We start from the raw sequence: 21,089 nt of genomic DNA, 5'->3' as shown, positions 1-21,089 counted from the left end.
TGTGAACCCGACCGCCGGCCCCCCGGGGCCCCCGGGGCCCCAGCCGCCCCCCGCCGGGCTCCTCGTGGAGGTCTACGTGGCCCAGTACGACTACTCGGCCCGGACCAAGCAGGACCTGAGCTTCAACGCCGGGGACCAGCTGGTGGCCCTGGACAAGAGCGCCGGGGAGTGGTGGCTGGCCCGGGCCCTGAGCGGGGTGTCGGCCTCCCAGCAGGGATACATCCCCGCCAACTACGTGGCCCCGGTGGAGAGTCTGGACGCTCAACCGTGAGTACAATCCTCAGTCCCGGGGGACCCGGGGCCAGGACACTCTGTCGTGGCTCTATGGTTCCCCTCTGTGTCGTGGCTCTGTGGTCCCTGTGTAGTGGCTCTGTGGCCCCTCTGTCATGGCTCTATGGCTCCTCTGTAGTGGCTCTGTGGCCCCTGTGTAGTGGCTCTGTGGCCCCTCTGTCATGGCTCTGTGGCCCCTGTGTAGTGGCTCTGTGGCCCCTGTGTAGTGGCTCTGTGGCCCCTGTGTAGTGGCTCTATGGCCCCTGTGTAGCGGCTCAACGGTTCCCCTGTGTAGCGGCTCAACGGTTCCCCTGTGTAGTGGCTCTATGGCCCCTGTGTCGTGGCTCTATGGCTCCTCTGTAGTGGCTCTGTGGCCCCTGTGTAGTGGCTCTGTGGCTCCTCTGTAGTGGCTCTGTGGCCCCTGTGTAGTGGCTCTATGGCCCCTGTGTAGCGGCTCAACGGTTCCCCTGTGTAGTGGCTCTATGGCCCCTGTGTCGTAGCACTATGGCCCCTGTGTCGTGGCTCTATGGTTCCCCTGTGTAGTGGCTCTATGGCTCCTGTAGTGGCTCTCTGGTTCCCCTGTGTCGTGGCTCTGTGGCCCCTGTGTCGTGGCTCTATTTTTCCCCCCTGTAGTGGCTCTATGGTTCCCCTGTGTCATGGCTCTATGGTTCCCCTGTGTAGTGGCTCTATGTTTCCCCCCTGTCGTGGCTCTATGGTTCCCCTCTGTGTCGTGGCTCTGTGGCCCCTCTGTCATGGCTCTATGGCTCCTCTGTAGTGGCTCTATGGCCCCTGTGTCGTGGCTCTATGGCTCCTGTAGTGGCTCTCTGGTTCCCCTGTGTCGTGGCTCTATGGCTCCTCTGTAGTGGCTCTCTGGTTCCCCTCTGTAGTGGCTCTATGGCCCCTGTGTAGTGGCTCTATGGCTCCTGTAGTGGCTCTATGCAGTTTAAAGAATCCAGAACATGCACCACATCTTTCTGTCGCCTCACTTCTTTCTACTGAGTTCCTGAACCAATGATCCTCAAACACTGTGACAATCAACAGAACGTGGAATTAACGTGAACATCACGGAAATGTTTCACTCAAACTAAATACAGGATTTAAAATGTCCACTGTTTGTTTTAGACCAGAGACTTGGTTTGTTGTTTAACAGCATCGTCCAGCTCCACGGTTCCTCCAGGAGTTAGTGGGAAGTGGGAAGCCTCCCAGTGTGAAGTGGGAAGCCTCCCAGTGTGAAGTGGGAAGCCTCCCAGTGTGAAGTGGGAAGCCTCCCAGTGTGAAGTGGGAAGCCTCCCAGTGTGAAGTGGGAAACCTCCCAGTGTGAAGGGGGAACAGTGGAGCTGTAATGGCTTTAAACTCACCATATTTTCACTCACAGATGTAAATTGCGACGTTTTCTTCTCATCTCACCAGGACAATGTTAAGAATGTAAACCTTCTTGCATCCGTATTTGTTATTTTGATAAAATTACAATTTTCACTTTGTTATCACACAGTGATTGTCATCAACTGAATAATCTGTGGCGGGAGAAAGAGGAAGCGACAGGAATTTCTCTGTTTTGCCAATAAACACGCCAATAAAGTTGACCTTTGTAACTATGAAGCTTTATAGCGATTATATGATTAAATGGGTTATTAGTTATGTGTAAACTGGACGGCTGTAGAGCGTCCCGGAGCCAGGCGGCTGTAGAGAGAGCAGTTAATGATTGACGCCATGCAGGTTAATGATTCTCACCAACACAATTTGAGGAGGTTTCCTGGGCGCCGTCCTCCACAGCTCACTCAAACTGGTTCTTCAACAAGCGTCACTGCAGCACCGACTTATTCCAGTATCTTAAGAAAACACGTCCCGTGTTTACGGACGTCCGCCGGAGGAATCTGGTGAATTGGCGGCGCGTTCTGGAAACACGCCTGGTGCTTGGAGCTGCTTTGTTCACAAGAACCCGAGACGCCCAGTTACTATTTAGAAATCGACTGAATGAATGTAAATGACCAAACTAAACGGCCTCCTGTCGGATCAATAAAGTTATTTGAAGTGACCCGAGGGTCATCCAGAGAAATTAGCCGTGGCTTCATGACCAGGAACCCTCCAGTGTGTGGATCACGAGGTGTGTGAGGCGGGATTCTTTCTGCTTTGACCAAGGAGGAGGAATCTTTGATTCAGAAATAATGAAGGAAGTGGAGAATTCCAGCTTTGATATCGGAGGACCTCCGGGTAAAGCCGCTTCTGGGATTCCGTCACGGTGCAAAGCATCATGGGATTGATCCACTGACATTATCAAGTCACGTCTTGGTACATATATACCGGCTCAAGCATTTCAACCAGTGTTCGTCTAAACGAGCCGATCTGATCCTTTCTTTGAAAACAATTCAACCTGGTTGACAAGCGAGTGAGGATGTAAATACAGCTGCTCAGTGGCTCCGCCTCCAGCGGCCTGCAGCTGGAGCTGCCTCATAGTTTCACCCATTCGCAAACCTGATTGACCAGCTGGGCTCACCAACACACACACACACACGCACACGCACAATGGTTGAAAGAGCTTTTAATCGCCGGTGAGAATATTTAGTAACATGGACGTCTTCGTGTCGTTTGTTTCGTATGTTTTGTTCGCTCAGTTCACGTCACTTCCTCATTGATCCGTTTAACCTGATTTTGTACTTAAGAGATGAAAAACGGTGGAGTCTTATATTCCGACATTAAATTAGTGAAATATCCTGAAATAACACCCTGCAGTGCCAAATAAATCCAACATGGAGGATCAAAGACCACCAGTGCTCCAATGTTCTTTCATCTGACGGCTTCAAAACTGATTTTGACTTGATCCATGTTAACATTGACTCAATGCATTTCACTGCACATTATACTATGTATAACTGATGTGTGTGATAAATACAAAGTACTTGACTCGAGTGTCCAACATGACAAAACTTCAGTAGCTTAAGAAAATATATTGGTTTGAATCTCATTATTCAATGAAACTCGACGAAAGGCATCGCCGTAAATAATCCTCCAGGTTTGTAAAAGACGAACTAGCGATTCTCAACAAGTTTTGTTTTATTGATTATCGAGCTCATCTTTTCTTCTGAAAAATACAGGAAAAAAAATATTTCAAGTAGAATTTACTCCACGTGTTTGAGAAGTAAAAAAGAAGCTAAAATCTCTCCAGACATGCTCTTCGATGTCGACTTGTAATTTAACACCAGCCTCATTGGGTTGTCATAGGTCAATAAATAAATACATGGAAAGCTACGAGAAAAGAGTCAAATTTTTGTTTTTTTTATCCATTTAAATGAACATCTTCTGACCATATATATATGAAGAAAAATCTTCACCGTGGAACAAAAGAACTGGCTGAGAACCTCTACATGTGATGGATCCACCAGTGGGAACCTGGAAAAGGTCGCTGACGGTATCGAGTCCCTTGTTCCCACGACGCAGGCCATTGTTGGTACCGATGGTATTGAACGGAGGGTTTAAAGTCCCAGTGAAATGAGAATTCCACCTCCAAAACACTCTGGTGTCGCTTCTAGAACGTTTTCCTGCTAACTGGCTGAAGGTAAAATGTTAAAACACGGCAATCTGCGAGAAAATAGCCGATAAACAGCGCTATTTCCTCTGCTGGGCGGAGCTTCTGACAATAACAGAGTGACATCACGAGTTGTGCACACGCCCAAGTTGTGTTTACATTATGGAGGATCAGAGTTTTGACCACGAAGAGGCTGAATTGAACCATATTTCATCATCATGGTCATTTCAAAGCCAGTGATTGATGAAGAAGACACAGAAGGTGGTTCTGCCATCGGTGACCCCGTCTGGAACATGTTTGAGGAAGCAGAAGACGCTTCGTCCTCGTCTCCTCGCCTCAGCAGCCGCCACTTTTCACCTTTGAGGCTTTGAGGCTCCTGACTTTTGGCAGAACGACCGGCTTCCTGGATCCAACACGTCCAAGAGCTAGAAGACTGTGGAATCACCGGAGATGAGTCCAGGTGTTACTTGATCGTTTACTAGCTGCCCGAGCTAGCGGCTCCCGCTAGCCACTAGTGGCGTGAGCTAGCCTCTCCAGCCGCCCGTGCTCCTTTTCTCCTCTCTGGTCTCTTCCAGGCTCAATCTTTCGTCAAGGCTCATAAAACGCCGACTATAACTTCAAAACACTGTAAAAACTTGGATATTTAAGAGGAAACAAGCCGATATAAACACAATAGATCGAGATCTGCACAACTCGTGATGTCACGCCCACGAAGAAGGATTCCCCCGACTTCCTCGGCTGGAGATTCAAAATTCAAATAACTTTGTTATGCAACAACAGTGGAGGGGCAGAGTCGGAGGAACCTTACAAGTAGAACCCAACTATCGTTTTTTGCAAAGTAGTGTTTTACAGTTCACTGGGACTTTAAGGAAGTTACTTTGGACTCGAGAGGAAGAATAGCAGAAGTTATCAAACCTGGTCTCTTGTCGGGTAAAGATTTCATATTAATGCTGTTCCAGAGCAGAGACTTTGATCTGCACACCGTCGTGTGGGAACAATTAACCGATTTGCTCCAACTGGTAAAATCTGAACGAATCAAGTTCTTTGATCTTAGGTTAATGAATTAAATGTAGTTCAAGTTCGTCCAACTGATTTCTTCCCTCAGTGTGGCTGAAGTCATGTTTGTTTTCCTGCCGGGACTTTCACACGCGGTGAGAGTGAAACTGGAAGTGTCCAGTGAAACTGGACGTGTCCTTGCTTGGCGGGACCAGGTTGGAGCCTCTTGGTGGGTTTAGGCCAGGGGCCTGATGTTCTCTGCTGTGAAGGGCAAGTCAAACTAATGGAGAGGAGCTGCACAGATCAGCACTGTGCTGCTGGGAAGTGGCGATTATCACGATTTCTAAACTAATCTCCCCCCACCAGAATGTCTGAATATTCCAATAATCAGTATTTTGGTCATTTCAGTGTCGCTCAGCTTGAGATTTTCGATGAAAACACGTCCGCTGTCGCTCATTAAGGTGTGTTGACAGTTAAATATGTCAGAGCTCAGTCTCACCGGGTCAAATCCTCACAGGCTCTACTGGATTTAATCTTTGATCTACACCCACTGCTCTAAATAACTTCACCTGAATTGTGAAGAAGGTAAAATTCAAATTATGAATTCGATTCAAAAGTGAAACAGTTTTTTCTGAATTCGATTCTGATTCCAGTTCTGCTTGTCGATTCCGGTTCCTAACGATTCCTTACTTCGATTCCAAAATAGTGACAAAATAGGTCAATTGTGTATTTAACAAAACTACCTTTATTCCTTTATGTTTGAAGAATCTGGTAAAGAAAAATAAAATCCTGTCTGAGCAGCATTAGTGCTAAAATACTGAAGTGCATTTTATTCACAGCAAATAAACATCAAGAATTAAAGTGCATTTAGTATATAACAGCTGCTTACAATCAGGAGATATCCCTGAGAAATAAACTGAAATAAAGATTATGGGTACTATAATAGCTGCTCGATTGTGGGAAAAAATCATAATCACAATTATTTTGGGCAAGATTGAAATCACGATTATTTACACGATTACATGTTTGAATTAGGAACAGCATTTATTGAACATGTTAAAAGACTTTCCTGTTAAATATCTAAAAATGTCTTGTAATGTAGTTGTAAAAAAACAAACTGTTGTACTGCACTCAATCTTTTGAAAAGAAGAAATAAATAAAATACAATAACGGCTCGATGTACTTCAATAAATAAGTCCAACATAAATACTTCCATAAATTGGTACAAAATAAAATTAAGCCGCCCCACAGGAACTGGGTGAATTATGATCTTAACTAATCACCACAAGGGGGAACTTTATTTTGTAGAGAGGAATTCTGGTGTTACACTCATGTTGGAGAGAGAAAAGAAAGAAGTTCCTCATGAGTGTGGTTGAATGGAGGATAAAGTTTCCTTGCCTTTCCATCGTCAAAACTACACTTCTGGTACTATCATAGAGGATATATCACCTGGAGCTCCAGGACAGACGGGGAGGCTTGGTTCAGTTCTATAAGTTGGAGGGTAAATCAGTGGAATCCTCGGAGAACTGCCACGATGGTTCCGTCGGTCTCCATCAGTCTGTCAGTCTCTGTCAGTCTCCATCAGTCTCCATCGGTCTCCGTCAGTCTCCATCAGTCTGTCAGTCTCAGTCAGTCTCCGTCAGTCTCCGTTAGTCTCCGTCGGTCTCCATTAGTCTCCGTCGGTTTGTCAGTCTGTCAGTCTCCGTCGGTCTCCGTCAGTCCGTCAGTCTGTCGGTCTTCATCAGTCTCCGTCACTCTGTCAGTATCCGTCGGTCTCCGTCAGTCTGTCAGTCTTCGTCAGTCTCCGTCGGTCTCCGTCAGTCTGTCAGTCTCCGTCGGTCTCTGTCAGTCTGTCAGTCTCCGTCGGTCTCCATCAGTCTGTCAGTCTCCGTCGGTCTCCATCAGTCTCCGTCGGTCTCCATCAGTCTGTCAGTCTCCGTCGTCTCCGTCAGTCTGTCGGTCTTCGTCAGTCTGTCGGTCTCCGTCAGTCTGTCAGTCTCCGTCGGTCTCCATCAGTCTGTCAGTCTCCGTCGGTCTCCATCAGTCTGTCAGTCTCCGTCGGTCTCCGTCGGTCTCCATCAGTCTGTCAGTCTCCGTCGGTCTCCATCAGTCTGTCAGTCTCCGTCTGTCTCCGTCAGTCTCCGTCGGTCTCTGTCGGTCTCCGTCAGTCTGTCAGTCTCCGTCGGTCTCCATCAGTCTCCGTCGGTCTCCATCAGTCTCCGTCAGTCTGTCAGTCTCCGTCGGTCTCCATCAGTCTCCGTCGGTCTCCATCAGTCTCCATCAGTCTCCGTCGGTCTCCGTCAGTCTGTCAGTCTCTGTCGGTCTCTGTCGGTCTCTGTCAGTCTCTGTCGGTCTCTGTCGGTCTCTGTCGGTCTCTGTCGGTCTCTGTCGGTCTCTGTCGGTCTCTGTCGGTCTCTGTCGGTCTCCGTCGGTCTCCGTCGGTCTCCGTCGGTCTCCGTCAGTCTCCATCAGTCTCCGTCAGTCTCTGTCGGTCTCCGTGGGTGGTTTGAGAAGCTGCCCCGTGTTGGTCTGCGTGGTGGCCTGAACAGTTGCAGGGCGTCTGAACCCTCTGTTGGGTTCACATTTTCTCTGATTTCCTTCTTCAAGTGAGACTTTGACAGCGAGTCTTGTTTTGGGAGCTTTGCTTGTGTCCTGGAGACGTCGTCTTTGTCCCCGATAGCCACACGGTCGACCAGTCGGCGGCCGGTTCCAACGCTTCACGTCCCGGCGTTGGCTACGAACACACAGAAGTTGTATGAATAGATGAAGTCGGTGTCTCAGGCTCCCAGAGCTTCCCAGACATTTGTCCTGTGTTTCCTTCCGGTGGAGAACCAGCTTGGTCCAACCACAGTTGTCTCCACGACAAACGTTTGTCCTGATGTATTGTTGGATCCGACATGGCTACCTTGTCATTGGCAGATGGTTTTTCTCGGAGACCAGACGTCTGGAATCAGAGAGACTGCTGATGGCCGAAGAGAACCAGCAGGGAGCCTTCCTCATCAGAAAGAGTGAAAGTCAAGCCGGAGAACTCGCTCTCTCAGGTGAGATCAGACCGGGGAAGCTCGTGGTCCTGGCGGTTCCAGTCTGGACCGAGTCACGAGTCAGGCCTCTCTCACTGCTTCACATACCAAAACGGTAAAAGTTAAACAACTCAAGTCAAAATGCCTACAGGATTTAAAACTACCGCAGTTGAAGACGCCTACAAAAAGATCAAACTGCTTTGATCACCAACAAAGGAAGAAAAAAACTTTAAAAGTAAGTAAAAAAAAAAAAAAAAAAGTAAATGAGGTAAAACCAGAAAACGTCAAAAAGAACAAGACAAACTGCCCAAATGAGTAACGCAGCAAATAAAACTAAGGAATGTCAAAACAGCTAAAGTAACAAAAAAAGGCAATAAGAAGAAGAAAAAAGCCAAACGGCAAAAATGTCTGAATCCATTAAATTTCTCATTTTAAAATTTTTAGTTCTGATACTTTTTATGCCTAAAACACTTTTTTGTTAAATGTATGACAAACTATTATAAGCTGTTATGTTCTTTTTAAAGACTAAACGTGTTTTGTGATGAAGAAAAGTTCTAGTGATCAGATATTCCCTTTTTATTCACATTTTATAGTCACACCTGAATATTATTTAAATGATCAATGTAAATATTGAGATTATTTGGTGCTTTGTTTTCCCAATCAAATAAAAATCAGGTCACTGCAGTATTACTGCGTTCTGCATTTGAAACATCCTACAAACACTAATAATAGTTAATTTTCATAAGATGGACGCGTCTCAGACTGAAAAAAAGTGATTCAATGTGAAAATCTTCTAAATGTGTTCAATAATTTCCTTCCATTACAGTTAAAAACGAAACTTTGCAGAAGTACAAGATTTATGTGCGAGTATAGTTATTACTGATGAAGTGAGTAATCAGATTACATAAATACCTGCTCTTACTGAGTCATGTGTACTTCACACACGGTGTGAGGTCAGTGGGTTAAATCAATATCTCAGCGCTCCCACAGAACACGGCTCAATTCACTGGCGACAGACGGAGTTCTTCTGATTCGCTTCACATGATTTCACCACGTCACAAGATCACTTTGCTCTCTGTGTTTGGAACTCCACTTCCACAGGACCGGGCAGCCAATAAGAATTAAAGCTACTAACTGAATGTAAAGAGCAAAGTGCAGGAGCAATGGGTGAATTGGGCTTTTGTCTCCATCTTGGTTGGTTTATGTCTGGACTTTAGATTTAGATTTCTTAATTTGACACGTCACTCCATTGAAATTTACTTTTTTAGTGCTTCGCTTATATCTTTTTGCAATATACTGTATTTATATATGTGTGTGTATATATATAAAAATAAAATGACCTAATTTATTGTAATGTACAGACTATGCTGGACAGTACATGTATTAATAATACTACCTCTGGACTATGTTAGTCATTCTGGGACACTTGCCAAACAGCCGGAGCAACAGGGAACCAATAACTCACCTGATAAGAATCAAGGACTAAACCTGCCATTACATCCTGACCTATTTTTCCTTTGTCGGCAGGTGAATTGATTTACCGATCCTTCCTGGTGCAGCTCGGTGTTGCAGGTGTTTTGGATACAAATCAAACCAGTGGACTTGCCTCAGTTGCAATGTGTATTGTGGTTTATGCAATGCAGTGTTTTAATGTCCCTGCTCCAATTGACAACAGTAGAGAAGATCCAATAGAAGTAGAAGGAATGAAGAAACTTTGGGCAACAATGAACAGTGTGGAGATTGTATTTGTTCAGAAAGCTGAAAGCAGCTGAGGAATCGGTGCATTAAAGAGCCTTTGCTCATTGGTGTTTCTGACAGGAAGACTTAGAGCTGTGTTTTCCCAACTTAGCAGTGGGAGAAACTCCAGCTGTGTAGAAACACAACTGAATACAATCTGTTCAGTTGTCATACAGAAAACAAATGTTGAACTTGTATATTCCTTCACCTGACTGCCCTCATCACTGCCAAGCTCCTCTGATGGATCCTCAGTCGGTTGCTGCCAGGCCTGGTGGATCTCACCCGGGTCCTCCATCATGGCCCCTGTTGACTGATGTACATGTGCAGTGGCTCCGGCGTAGAGCTGTGAGGTCCTCCAGTGTTGAGGGGAAACACTCCTCTAGAGATCTGGAGTGGGTTGATCTGGTTCCATAGATCAAACCCGCTTCAAGACCAACCGTCTCCACTGGTCTTTGATTTGAATGAGTTTCTAGCTAGTCCTCGTCTCAGATAAGACTTATTGGCCCTTACCGGTTCTTGAAAGGAGAAGCGTACCATCAATGGTTGCATGACACACATGTGCAAGGCGTCTTCGTTTGACAGTTTCAGGTTATGCCGTGACTGACGTGACGTTAACGGGCGTTGTCGTCTCTTTCAGTGCTGGACGATGAGAAGGTGAAGCATTACAAGGTGACAAAAAACGCGAGTGGCCAGTACTGCGTGTCCCGGTCCAGGACCTTCCAGACGCTGAAGGAGCTGGTGGAACATTACTCCAGGGGTGCCGACGGCCTCTGCGTCCGTCTGGGGACTCCGTGCAAGAAGGTGAGGCGGCGCAGCATCACAGGGACGAAACTCCGTTCTGTTACGGCTCTTTAGTTGCCCCTTGACCCCGCCCTCTGTGCAGATGGAGGTCCCGCTGCCTTTCAGCATGTCCTTTGACACAGTGGACCAGTGGGAAATTGATCGCAAGTCCATCAAGCTCCTGAAGAAGCTGGGCGCCGGACAGTTCGGGGAAGTTTACGAGGGCCTGTGGAACGGAACCACCACAGTCGCCGTGAAGACTCTCAAAGCTGGTACATGCAGATCTCAGGAAGTGTCACATTGCTACTCTCCTGAAGATAAAGGCCGTTACTGAGGGGATTCTACGTCTTTCTGCAGATTTGGACATGCGAGAAATGACAAATGAAAGCTGATTGTTTCAAGTCCACAATCAATATACAATGTGAATGTTGGCAATTTAATGTATTCTTTTACAAAGACGCAGTGTTAAACATGGAATTATCTTGAAATTGTAAATTTTCATGTCTTGTAAAAAGATTTTTCCAAACTCTTACTTACTGGCTCCGAAGCAAAAGGGAAATATTTGAGTTGTTATCTCCATGGTTCCAACCATAAGGGGAGTTTATGGGGTTCATTATTCTAACTATATACTTATTCTAAATCATTTTTGTTGGATTATCTCTGCAATACTCCACAGATTATATCGAAGACATATTTTGGGGTCTTGGTTGAAACGTTCAGTGTGACCCTGGATTGTAGCTAGCGTCGGCTTCGATGGTTCTTCAGTACAAAAACAAGAGAAGGTTCATGAGCCAACACGATGATGAAATGTCACCTTCTGTTTCCCGTTACTGGACAAACTGTAGTGACGTGTAGCCTGATGCCAAAATACAGAAACTTTCAGTTCCAAATTTGTCTGTTTATGGATCCATTCATAAAATTGTCGTTGAGACTTTCAGATAAACGAGTTTTCATCGGAGGATGTCTGCCCATTCAGACCGTCCTGTTTGGAGCTCAACACTAATCCTGGTTGCCTTCTCGCAGCTAAAGCTGAGAAATGCGCTTTAAGTCCCTTTCCACATAACCTTCGGGTTACCCTCACATACTAGGCTTTACTATAAATGACCAGTACCTGTGATCGCAGCCTGGTGTGACATGTTAGAAAATCCCTAACAAGACGCCGTTGCTCAGGTACCATGGACCGCCAAGACTTCCTGAGGGAGGCCCAGATCATGAAGACGCTGCACCACAAGAGGCTGATCCAGCTGTACGCCGTCTGCACCATGGAGGAGCCCATCTACATCATCACCGAGCTGATGGAGCACGGCAGCCTGCTGGAGTACCTGCAACGTAAGAAGCTTCATCCCAGGAACAAAGCCTGCGACGACTTCTGAGTGTCGTCCATCTCTAACATGGGATCGTTAGCCTCGGTTCATCTCTGGTCTCCTGCGTTCCAGAGGATAAAGGCTCCACGCTGCACAGCTCCGACCAGATCGAGATGGCTGCCCAGGTGGCGTCGGGCATGGCGTACCTGGAGATCCAGAACTACATCCACAGAGACCTGGCGGCCAGGAACATCCTGGTGGGCGAGAACAACATCTGCAAGGTGGCCGACTTTGGCCTCGCCAGGGTCTTCATGGTAAATAACTCGTTTAACTCGAGGCTTCATTCACTTGACTGCTAACAGTTGGCCACTAATACTTGACCGCTGACACTTGGCCGCTAACAGTTGGCCGCTAACACTTGACCGCTAACACTTGACCGCTAACAGCTGAATAACCCTTGGGCACTAACACTTGACCAGCAATGATTGGCCACCAGCTGTTGGCCGCTAACGGCTAGCAGCTAGCTGTTGGCCGCTAAAGGCTAGCAGCTAGCTGTTGGCCGCTAACGGCTAGCAGCTAGCTGTTGGCCGCTAACGGCTAGCAGCTAGCTGTTGGCCGCTAACGGCTAGCAGCTAGCGGTTGGCCGCTAACGGCTAGGAGCTAGCGGTTGGCCGCTAACGGCTAGGAGCTTGCTGTTGGCTGCTCGCTGATAAGAAGCGAGGAGCTAGCTGTTAGCAGGTAGCTGCGAGGAGCCAGCTGCTGGCTGCAAAGGAGCTAGCCGCTAGGAGCGAGCTGTTAGCAGCTCAAGAAAGGAATGGATAAAAGGTGATGAGAATGCTCCAGTGTGTGAGATAACATGTGGTTGTTTGTAGAAGGAGAGCGACAACGTGTACGAGCCCAGAGAAGGAGGTAAATTCCCGGTGAAGTGGACGGCTCCCGAGGCCATCCACGAGAACAAGTTCACCATCAAGTCTGATATCTGGTCCTTCGGGATCCTGCTGTACGAGATCATGACCTTCGGTCAGATGCCGTATCCCAGTAAGTCTTCCGCCGTTATCTTTCCTTCCTCATTGTTCACTGACCAAGGAGGGGAAATCTCTTATCAACTCTCCTGGCGAGCGTTTCGGTTCAGTCCGTCATCGGGTTTCAGCGGCTTTAAATGAAATATTACACTTTAATGAGACGACGTCTCGGTGGGTTCAAGTCCACTTTAGATTTATTGGGGGGTTTTATCATCTGACCAACAGTTTCCAACGGTTGTGTTGAAATAATTATATCTCCATTAGTTAAAAAAACAAATCAAAAGCAGTGTAACTTAAACTTTCTGTGGGACGACAACAAATGTAAATATTATCTATTATATTAGTTTGACTGATCAGTTATTGAAAGAAGTGACAAAACTGTCAAAACAACACATCTTTTGTATTCACAAAAAAGAACAATTGATAAATTGATTAAGATTACCATTCATGAAAATTTCAAACAAAAACAAATTAATATTTTTTCCAAATTAAAATCAAGAAAAAAAGAAACTAAAATGTTTTAAAAAGCAAACAAAGCATGGGTTTTCAAGAAAAACAATCAATAAAACAAAAGGAATGCATGTAAATATATATATATATATATATATATATATATATATATATATATATATCTCAGTATGGACAAAAATAATGAAACAAATGCATGATTTTCAAGAAAGAAGAAAATCTAACCGTGACAACTGGACAGTCATCAGTGCTGCAACCTGCAGAAGTAATCTGGATACTCAAACAGCAGCTCACAGATCGTCTCCTCCAGAAGTACTGGAACAGCAAGTTTCAGTTTAAGAAACAACTCAGACACAGAATTTTAGCTTTTATTTTGATGGCATTTACACCTGGAGGTGTGAAACAACTCAGGATAGGTCATGTGTCCAACCCTCTGATGGATTCTCCTCTTTCTCCTGAGGGCCGCTCAAATATCACATAAATACTGCATTTGAGAAGAAAATTACTACGGAACAAGTTGAATTATCTGTCCATGCAGAGAGTAACTTTTCCTTGATAAGAAATCTTGAAGTTAGATTTTTAAATCTAGACTTGATATTAAACCAGAGGTGTGCAACCTGCAGCTCCATGAATCCGTCAGAAAATGATATTTAAATAAATATTTGTCTTTTAATTTTATGTATGGACACAGTCATTTCAAAAATAACTTTTAAAAAAACCAACTAAAATGGGTAAAAATATCGAAAACCACAAGAAATGGAGAGAAAATACTGCACACAAAAGCTTTAAGAGAAAAACAACTAACATGATGGATTTCAAAAAGAAAAATTTGCTTAAAAATGGATATAAAAAAAAAGTGAGCCAAAATGATTAAAAGTTGTCTATTCAAAGTTCTGAAAATTGAAAATCAGGCCATTCAATCATCAAAATTAAATATGGAACTTTAAAAACTGCTCACCTCATTTTAAAGGTTAAACGTGTTTTGCGGCTCCAGTTAAAATGTATTTGGTGAAAAATGGCAGATTAAACTGTCAAATCAAGGACTAAAAATAAGCAAGTCGCCTTCAAAACAAGTCAAACAAGATTTGAAATGTGGACAAGTGCCAAATAGTTTCCAGTGCCGCTCTGTGGTCTTCATGTGGGTTCATCCCCTTTCACAATAAAAGCAGTCTTTGTAGGTTACACTCCAGGATAAACCAGGACCAGTCACACAGAGAACGTTAACGTTTGAACAATGGACCTAAAGGGCCGAAGCGCTCGTCTGTCTCGTGCTCATGACTTCTGCTCGCGTGGGAAGAAGGATGTTTTTCTTATGAGTCGTTTCAGACGTGGAGATGTAAATACCAGGAAATAAAAGCTGAAGTTCTCAACTGGTGTCTCATATTCCGGTTGATCTTCAACAGTTGATCTTGCAGTGAACAACAAAAGCGAATTACTTGGCCTCGACTGAATGAAAACAACGTGTCAGGGTGAAGGAACATCCTTTTGTTCAGGATGAACGTTTCAAGATCAACGTCAGTGGAACTGCAGCAGCAGGTTTCTAGCTTCAGTCAAACATCAGTGTGTTGGTGGCATTTCATCACTGTAATCTCTTATATTGAACACTATTTAGCTTTTCTACACTTTTTTTAACTAACAAATGCTTCTCTTGTAGCTTTGTGTATATAATTAATATATTAAATGTAATAAAATTAAAATTTCCCACCATATTATTATAATTTGACTCGTAAGGAAAGAAGAAATGTTCCTGTAAGTATTCTAAAGGAGTCGTATTATGTTGAATCCACTTTCTAAAGGTTTCCAACAGTACTGATCGTCTCCATACACACAACGACGCCCCAGAAGTGTAGACAGTGTGTCCTCTCTCTCCCGGCTTGTTCCAGGTTTTAAAAAGTGTGTTGCTCCAAGCAGCCAATCAGAAGTCAAACCCTATAGACCAGGGGGGTCAAAGTCATTTCATTTGAGGGGCCACATCACCCTGATCTGACCTCTGACCTCTGGAGGCCCAACAAGTCCAACGTAACATATTAAACTGCAGATATGGACAAATGTCAAAGTCTTTCCTTCTTTTGATCCTTTTATAACTGCAAGAATTCACCAGTCTATTCTGAAATATACATATTAAAGTTAATCAGATATTATATTTGCAAAAAGAAACCCCAGTCACCTGATCTGGATCTCGTATTCGAGATGAAAACAATTTGTCATCATCTGGACATTGTTTTGAGTTCGTGTCTAAAGTATCATTTCACATAAGTTGGACTCGTTGTTTTATTGTGAAAGGCGTTGCGTCATGTGACCTCCACAGACGCATTAATGTCGGGGGTCAAATTCTGACCGAGGGCGGTTTTTCCAATCTGGTGTTTTTAGATCCGCCTCTTGTCAGTTTTCATTTTTATACTTCACACTTCAAAAATCCCACGGCGGCCGGATTAGGTGGTCTGGTGTTTAGCCAATCAGAATCAAGGTAGGCTCCTCCCACAATCAGGCAGCTCTGCTCTGGCACATGGCACCACGAGAGGAAGTACTTCCTCTTCCCACAGATGGGCGTGTGTGGGCGGAGCCAGTCCAGCTCACACAGACACAGCAGATTGTGAATGTAGCTCCTAGGATCGATATTGAAATAGAAAGAAGAGTTGAAACGCTGCAGAACTTTACCGTGAACGTTCCTCTGGAGACGGTCGGAGCCGTGGGGTTGAACCCGTCTCGTCTCTCTGCAGCCATGACCAACTTCCAGACGGTGCAGAGCATCACGCAGGGCTACCGGATGCCTTGCCCCCCCAAGTGCCCCAAGCCGCTGCACCACATCATGCTGGACTGCTGGACCGCCCAGGCCCAGGACCGGCCCACCTTCGAGACCCTGCAGTGGAAGCTGGAGGAGTTCTTCGACCAGGACGTCACGTCGTACGACAACGCCAGCCGCTACTAGGACCCGCTGGGGGGGGGGGGGGGGGGGGGTCTGGGGGAACCGGCTGTGGCTGGGCGGCCGCAGACGTCATGGAGGACTCGTCATGCTGGAGGACTCGTTCTTCTCCTGTCGGTCTGGACCAACAGGATCCACCACATTCCTCCACCAGATCCTCCTGAGAGGACGGCTGGCTCACATTCAACTTTTTAACAAGCGGCAGGGGACCAGGACCAGGACCTGGACCAGGACCAGAACCTGGACCAGGACCTGGACCTGGCCAGACAGCGGTACCCGAGGATTTCACAATCAAACTGTCAAGAGTTCAGCTCTTCTCTTTATGAAGGGTCATGAAACACACACACACACACACGTGTAAACATGTGCTGCCCCCTGGTGGCCGGCTGGAGAGTTTGAGTTATGCAGGAGACCACAGCCTCTTCAAAATGTCTTAAAAGGTTCTTTTGTTTAGATTTTTACCAACTAATCTGAACTGCTTCAATAAAATACTGTAATTCTAGTTAAAGTCAAACTTTTGTAATAAAAAAACGTTTTTTGTATCTGGTTTGTGACTTCAGTCTCACAATTCTGACTTCTTTTCAGTCGGATCATATAATCTGACGGAAGAAGAAAAAAAAGTTTTTACTTTGCTTTAGATCTAAAAATGTGTCATTTCTATTTCTTTTATGATTTTTTTCTAAATCAGATCAAAGTCACTTGTTTCATTGGAAAAGACAGAAATCCTCAAATGTTTGGTTTATATTGACAATTCTGACCTTAATCTTAGAAATCTTAGGTTTTATTGTACAAATTGGAGGCAGATTTCTCAGTTTAAAGACAAATTAAATTCAAACAAGATAAATTCCATGAATCACAATTCTTAGATTAACGTCAAGCTTTCCCCTTCCCTTTAAATAAAATCATGACTGAACAACTCAGTGAATTTGTCTTGATTTATATCTGAATCATTGAAGAAATTTGCCCTTTTAAAGCAGAATTCAGACTTTCTTTTATCAAAATTTGGTTTTAGAGTTTTTAAAAGAACCGTGGTTGAGTCTTTTTGGGAGTATTTGGATCCTCAGCATCTCCTGAAGTCTGGCGTCTGCCTCACAGCTTGTTTTTAATCCTGTGGACTGACGAGACGGTTGACGTTCGACTGGTGATGAAATCTTCTGCACACATTTTAAAACACGAAGGAGAAGCTGCTTTCACGATGAACTGAATGAGGATGTAAATAGAAACGTGCACTTTTATTTGAAACCTGTTTCTTTCATGCTGTGACTCTTATAAACCAGGTGATGAAGTATCTGTGCTCTCTCTCTGTGTCTCTCTCTCTGTGTCTCTCTCTCTGTCTCGCTCTCTCTCTGTCTCTCTGTGTCTCTCGCCCTCTCTCTGTCTCTTGCTCTCTCTCTCTGTCTCTCTCTCTCTCTGTGTCTCTGTCTCTCTCTCTGTCTCTCGCTCTCTCTCTGTCTCTCTGTGTCTCTCTCTCTCTGTCTCTCGCCCTCTCTCTGTCTCTTGCTCTCTCTCTCTGTCTCTCTCTCTCTCTCTGTCTCTGTCTCTCTCTGTGTCTCTCTCTCTCTGTCTCTTGCTCTCTCTCTCTCTCTCTCTCTCACACACTCTCTCTCGTCCAGTTGTATGTTTTCCAGTTTGCACCAGCAGCGTTTTGTTGTATTGATTTTAACGTTTTGTTCTTCTGCCTGATCGACCGATGATGCAATTTCCTGATTTCTGATCTCGTATTATATCTGCTCCCTGTTGGCATCATGAACATCCTGTTAAGTGCACATATTAACCATGACAGTGTTTGTATGCAACGGTGTCGTACTGAATGAATCTTGTTGTACAGCTACATGATGTATGACGGCGACCTCGCCGGCCTTTTAATTGTTGATTAAAAGTTACAGTTGGAATCAAACATCATCTGACGTTTCATTGTTTGGTGGGACAAACTTTTATTCACTTTACCAAACGAAGAATGAGTCTGGACCCGAGGTCCATTATCGTAGCATCAGCTTTAATCAATCATCTCTAGTGTCAGTTTTATTGTTTGGTTTTTACTGTATTTTCTTGTTTATAATCTTCGATCGTATTTTTTTTAATTTGTCTTCAGCCACAGTTGTTTGGACTTGCTCTATAAATAAAGCTGTCTTGAGGAGTTGAGGCCTTCGTTGCAGGCCTCTGCTGTTAGCAGGACGCTAACGCTGGTGAGCTGCTACCATCAACTCTCCTCCTCCGTGGAGGAGCAGGAGCGAAAACCCGTTTGAAGAGAATCTCTCCAAAGGCTTTCCATGAGGTGGCTGAATTCCAAGGTGTGGAATCCTCTGGGCCCCGACCAGCAACCGGTGACTGGCTGAGCGTCACTGCAGGACCCCCTGCGGTGGAATGAAGATCAGGCAGGTTCCTGAAGGCCCCTTCATGTTTTGGCATCTGCAGACTGTGCGCAGGCCGCGGCTGATACATGATTGCATCCATACTGCACCCCTGGTTCACTTCTATGATGTTCCATAACGGAACCCGACGGTCCATAATGTTCCATAACGGAACCCGACGGTCCATAATGTCTCACATAGAGCAAAGTAAACAAAGTCTGTCCCTTGTATTGGCGACACTTGCACACCGGAGTCCTGAGTCAGTGTGTTTATTACTTCCTCCTCTGGTATAACACACTGGGTTGAACACGCAACACTACTGCCACCTTGTGGTGTAACAGTGTAACTGCATGAACTGGCAGTACTAGTCAATACATCTTCATCTTCCCACATCTCTTCAATTAACCTCTTCGGTTTCTCAATCTGCCTTTTAAGGCGATCCCTCAGTATAACTCTTCTTGGTTTCATTTAATTTCTTTCACATTTCTTTTTCAATGCCAAAGTGTCCTTCGAGCACTAGCTTCAACATTTGCGATCTCACGGAGCCCTATGTGCCCTTTGACAAAACCCCTTCCGCCACAGACAACTTCCCCTCAAAGTGCTGGTATGGCTTTGCTCGTTTCACTTCACAATACAATTTTTTTGAAGGTGTGAAAAATGTAAATATTTTAAAGGGGTGTTTATTTTGTGTCTGCTTGGTTTCTGTACATGGTAAAAATAACCATCGTGGACAGAAAAGATAATAATCAATATAATAATCGGCATGTGAACGAGGTAAGTTCAATTATTTTAAGCTGTGTACAAATTAAATAGATTTTTCTGAGTTTCATCATCATGACATAAAATAATTTTCATTATTACACAATTTTGATATTGGATGGGTTAATTTTATTCTCCAATCATTACTAGGACCAACCAATAGGAACAACCAATCACAGCGTTCATCAGACTGCATCATGTATATCAACAGGGGCGACCACACCTCCTCATTAAGATAAACGTTGCTGTCAACTCCTTGATCAGAGTTGCTCTTAGACACTTCCTCAATCACTTTTAAGCTGAGATTCCTTGCTGGGAATTTTTAGGCTAAGTTAGGAGCGATGACCCAGCCTGACCCAGACATGAAAGATAAGTCCAATTGAAATACATTAGTTTGAAATTTCTTATGTGTAACGGGGAAAAAGGGACAAAACATATCACAGAATAGGAAAAATAGATATAATTTTGTGACCATTTGACGAACTGCCCTGAGACTGGGTTCTTTGATCTAGACAAACTTGCATCACTGTTTTCTAGCTTTCAAGTGACATCACCAAGAACAAGGCAGACGCTTTGTTCTTCTTTGATCTCAAAATGACATCACCAGAAACAATGTAGATAGAAAGAACCAGCAGATGGCAGTAATGCAACTTTAAGACACAAACTACAGAAACGAACTTCTCAGCAAGGTTATTTTCTAGCTCCAGCTCTTTGAACACGCTAGTTAATGAATTGTCAAAATGCCCATCCTACTTTTGGGTTGGGTTCTTGGTACAATCCTCACGAGAGCCATCAGGACTGGCATCAATCATTTTAAAGATAAAGAAGCTTTGGACCCCACTGGAGATGAGACAAAGCGAGCCGCCATCAACAATGACATAGATGAGATGGGGCCGGCCACCGTCAACGCTAATGTAGATGAGATGAGGCGGGCCACAATCAATGCTAATGTAGACGAGCCGAAGGGGGCCACAATCAACGCTAACGTAGACGAGATGGGGTGGGCTGCAATCAACCCTAATGTAGACGAGACGAGGCGGGCCACCATTAATGCTAATGTAGACGAGACAGTTCAGGCCACAGCAAACGCCAACATAGACAAAATGGGGCGTGCCGACATCAATGCTAGCGCAGATGAGACGAGGTGGGCCGCCGTCAACGCCAACATAGACAAGATGGGGCGGGCCGATGTCAACACTAATGGAGACGAGACAGAGCGGGCCAACGTCAACGCTAGCGTAGATGAGACGTGGCGTGCCGACGTCAACGCTAACGTAGACGAGACGGGGCGGGCTGCCATCAATGCTAGCGTAGATGAGACGGGGCAGGCCGACGTCAACGCTAACATAGACGAGACGGGGCAGGCTGCCATCAATGCTAGCGTAGATGAGTCGGAGTGGGCCAACATCAACGCTAACGTAAACGAGACAGGGCAGGACGACATCAACCCCAATGTTGCTTTGGCGATACAGAGCAGAAACGCAGCCAGGCGGGCTTCAACTTGGTGGGCCGGAGCCAGAGCCAGAGCCAACGCCAATGGAGAAGAGGCGAGGCAGAGAAGAGCTAACTCTATCCTCATTTCTGTGGCGATACGGAACAGATACAGACAGCAAGCCATAGCCAGGCAGGCCGCCTACCACTACGGCAGACACGGAGCTCCGTATGCTTCCATCAGACATCGCTTCGAGCCGAACCTTGCCAGGGGAGATATACGTGGTAACTTGCCACCATATAGACCATGGTTAAGGGTGCCACCAGTGGGCCCCGGTGGAGATGGGGCAAGGTTGTCGCCTCCTTTTGTTAATCGCTTATGAGTCGTAGCATCCCTTGAGAGCATGGCTTTGGCCATGGAAAAAGGAAATGCAATGTAAAGAACCTGAACATGGGCACGGTGAAGGCCACAGCCTTCATAAAACAACCTGTTTGGTTTACACTG

General features: G+C 45.4%; 1 protein-coding gene across 3 annotated transcripts in view; it reads left to right on the top strand.

Annotated features, from left to right (window-relative positions):
• frk (fyn-related Src family tyrosine kinase) overlaps nt 1-18,247 on the top strand; it is an 18,471-nt gene extending 224 nt beyond the window's left edge. Inside the window, exons 1-8 of one of the 3 annotated variants that reach the window (XM_080514382.1) lie at nt 1-267; nt 7,709-7,830; nt 10,184-10,347; nt 10,430-10,598; nt 11,497-11,655; nt 11,763-11,944; nt 12,503-12,668; nt 18,136-18,247. The exon at nt 1-267 is cut by the window's left edge and continues 224 nt beyond it. In XM_080514382.1, coding sequence (XP_080370508.1) covers nt 1-267; nt 7,709-7,830; nt 10,184-10,347; nt 10,430-10,598; nt 11,497-11,655; nt 11,763-11,944; nt 12,503-12,668; nt 18,136-18,185 — 1,279 coding nt within the window. In that variant the 3' untranslated portion in view covers nt 18,186-18,247. Of the gene's footprint in view, nt 268-7,708; nt 7,831-10,183; nt 10,348-10,429; nt 10,599-11,496; nt 11,656-11,762; nt 11,945-12,502; nt 12,669-15,840; nt 16,051-18,135 lie in introns of those variants that run through there. The other 2 variants (XM_080514381.1, XM_080514380.1) reach the window with 2 other exon arrangements.
• The last annotated feature ends 2,842 nt before the right edge of the window (nt 18,248-21,089 follow it).

The sequence above is a fragment of the Blennius ocellaris genome, assembly GCF_963422515.1.
Source record: "Blennius ocellaris genome assembly, chromosome: 18".
Lineage (NCBI taxonomy): Eukaryota > Metazoa > Chordata > Actinopteri > Blenniiformes > Blenniidae > Blennius > Blennius ocellaris.
Note: the sequence above shows the minus strand (reverse complement) of the source record. Positions and strands in the feature narration are given on the sequence as shown.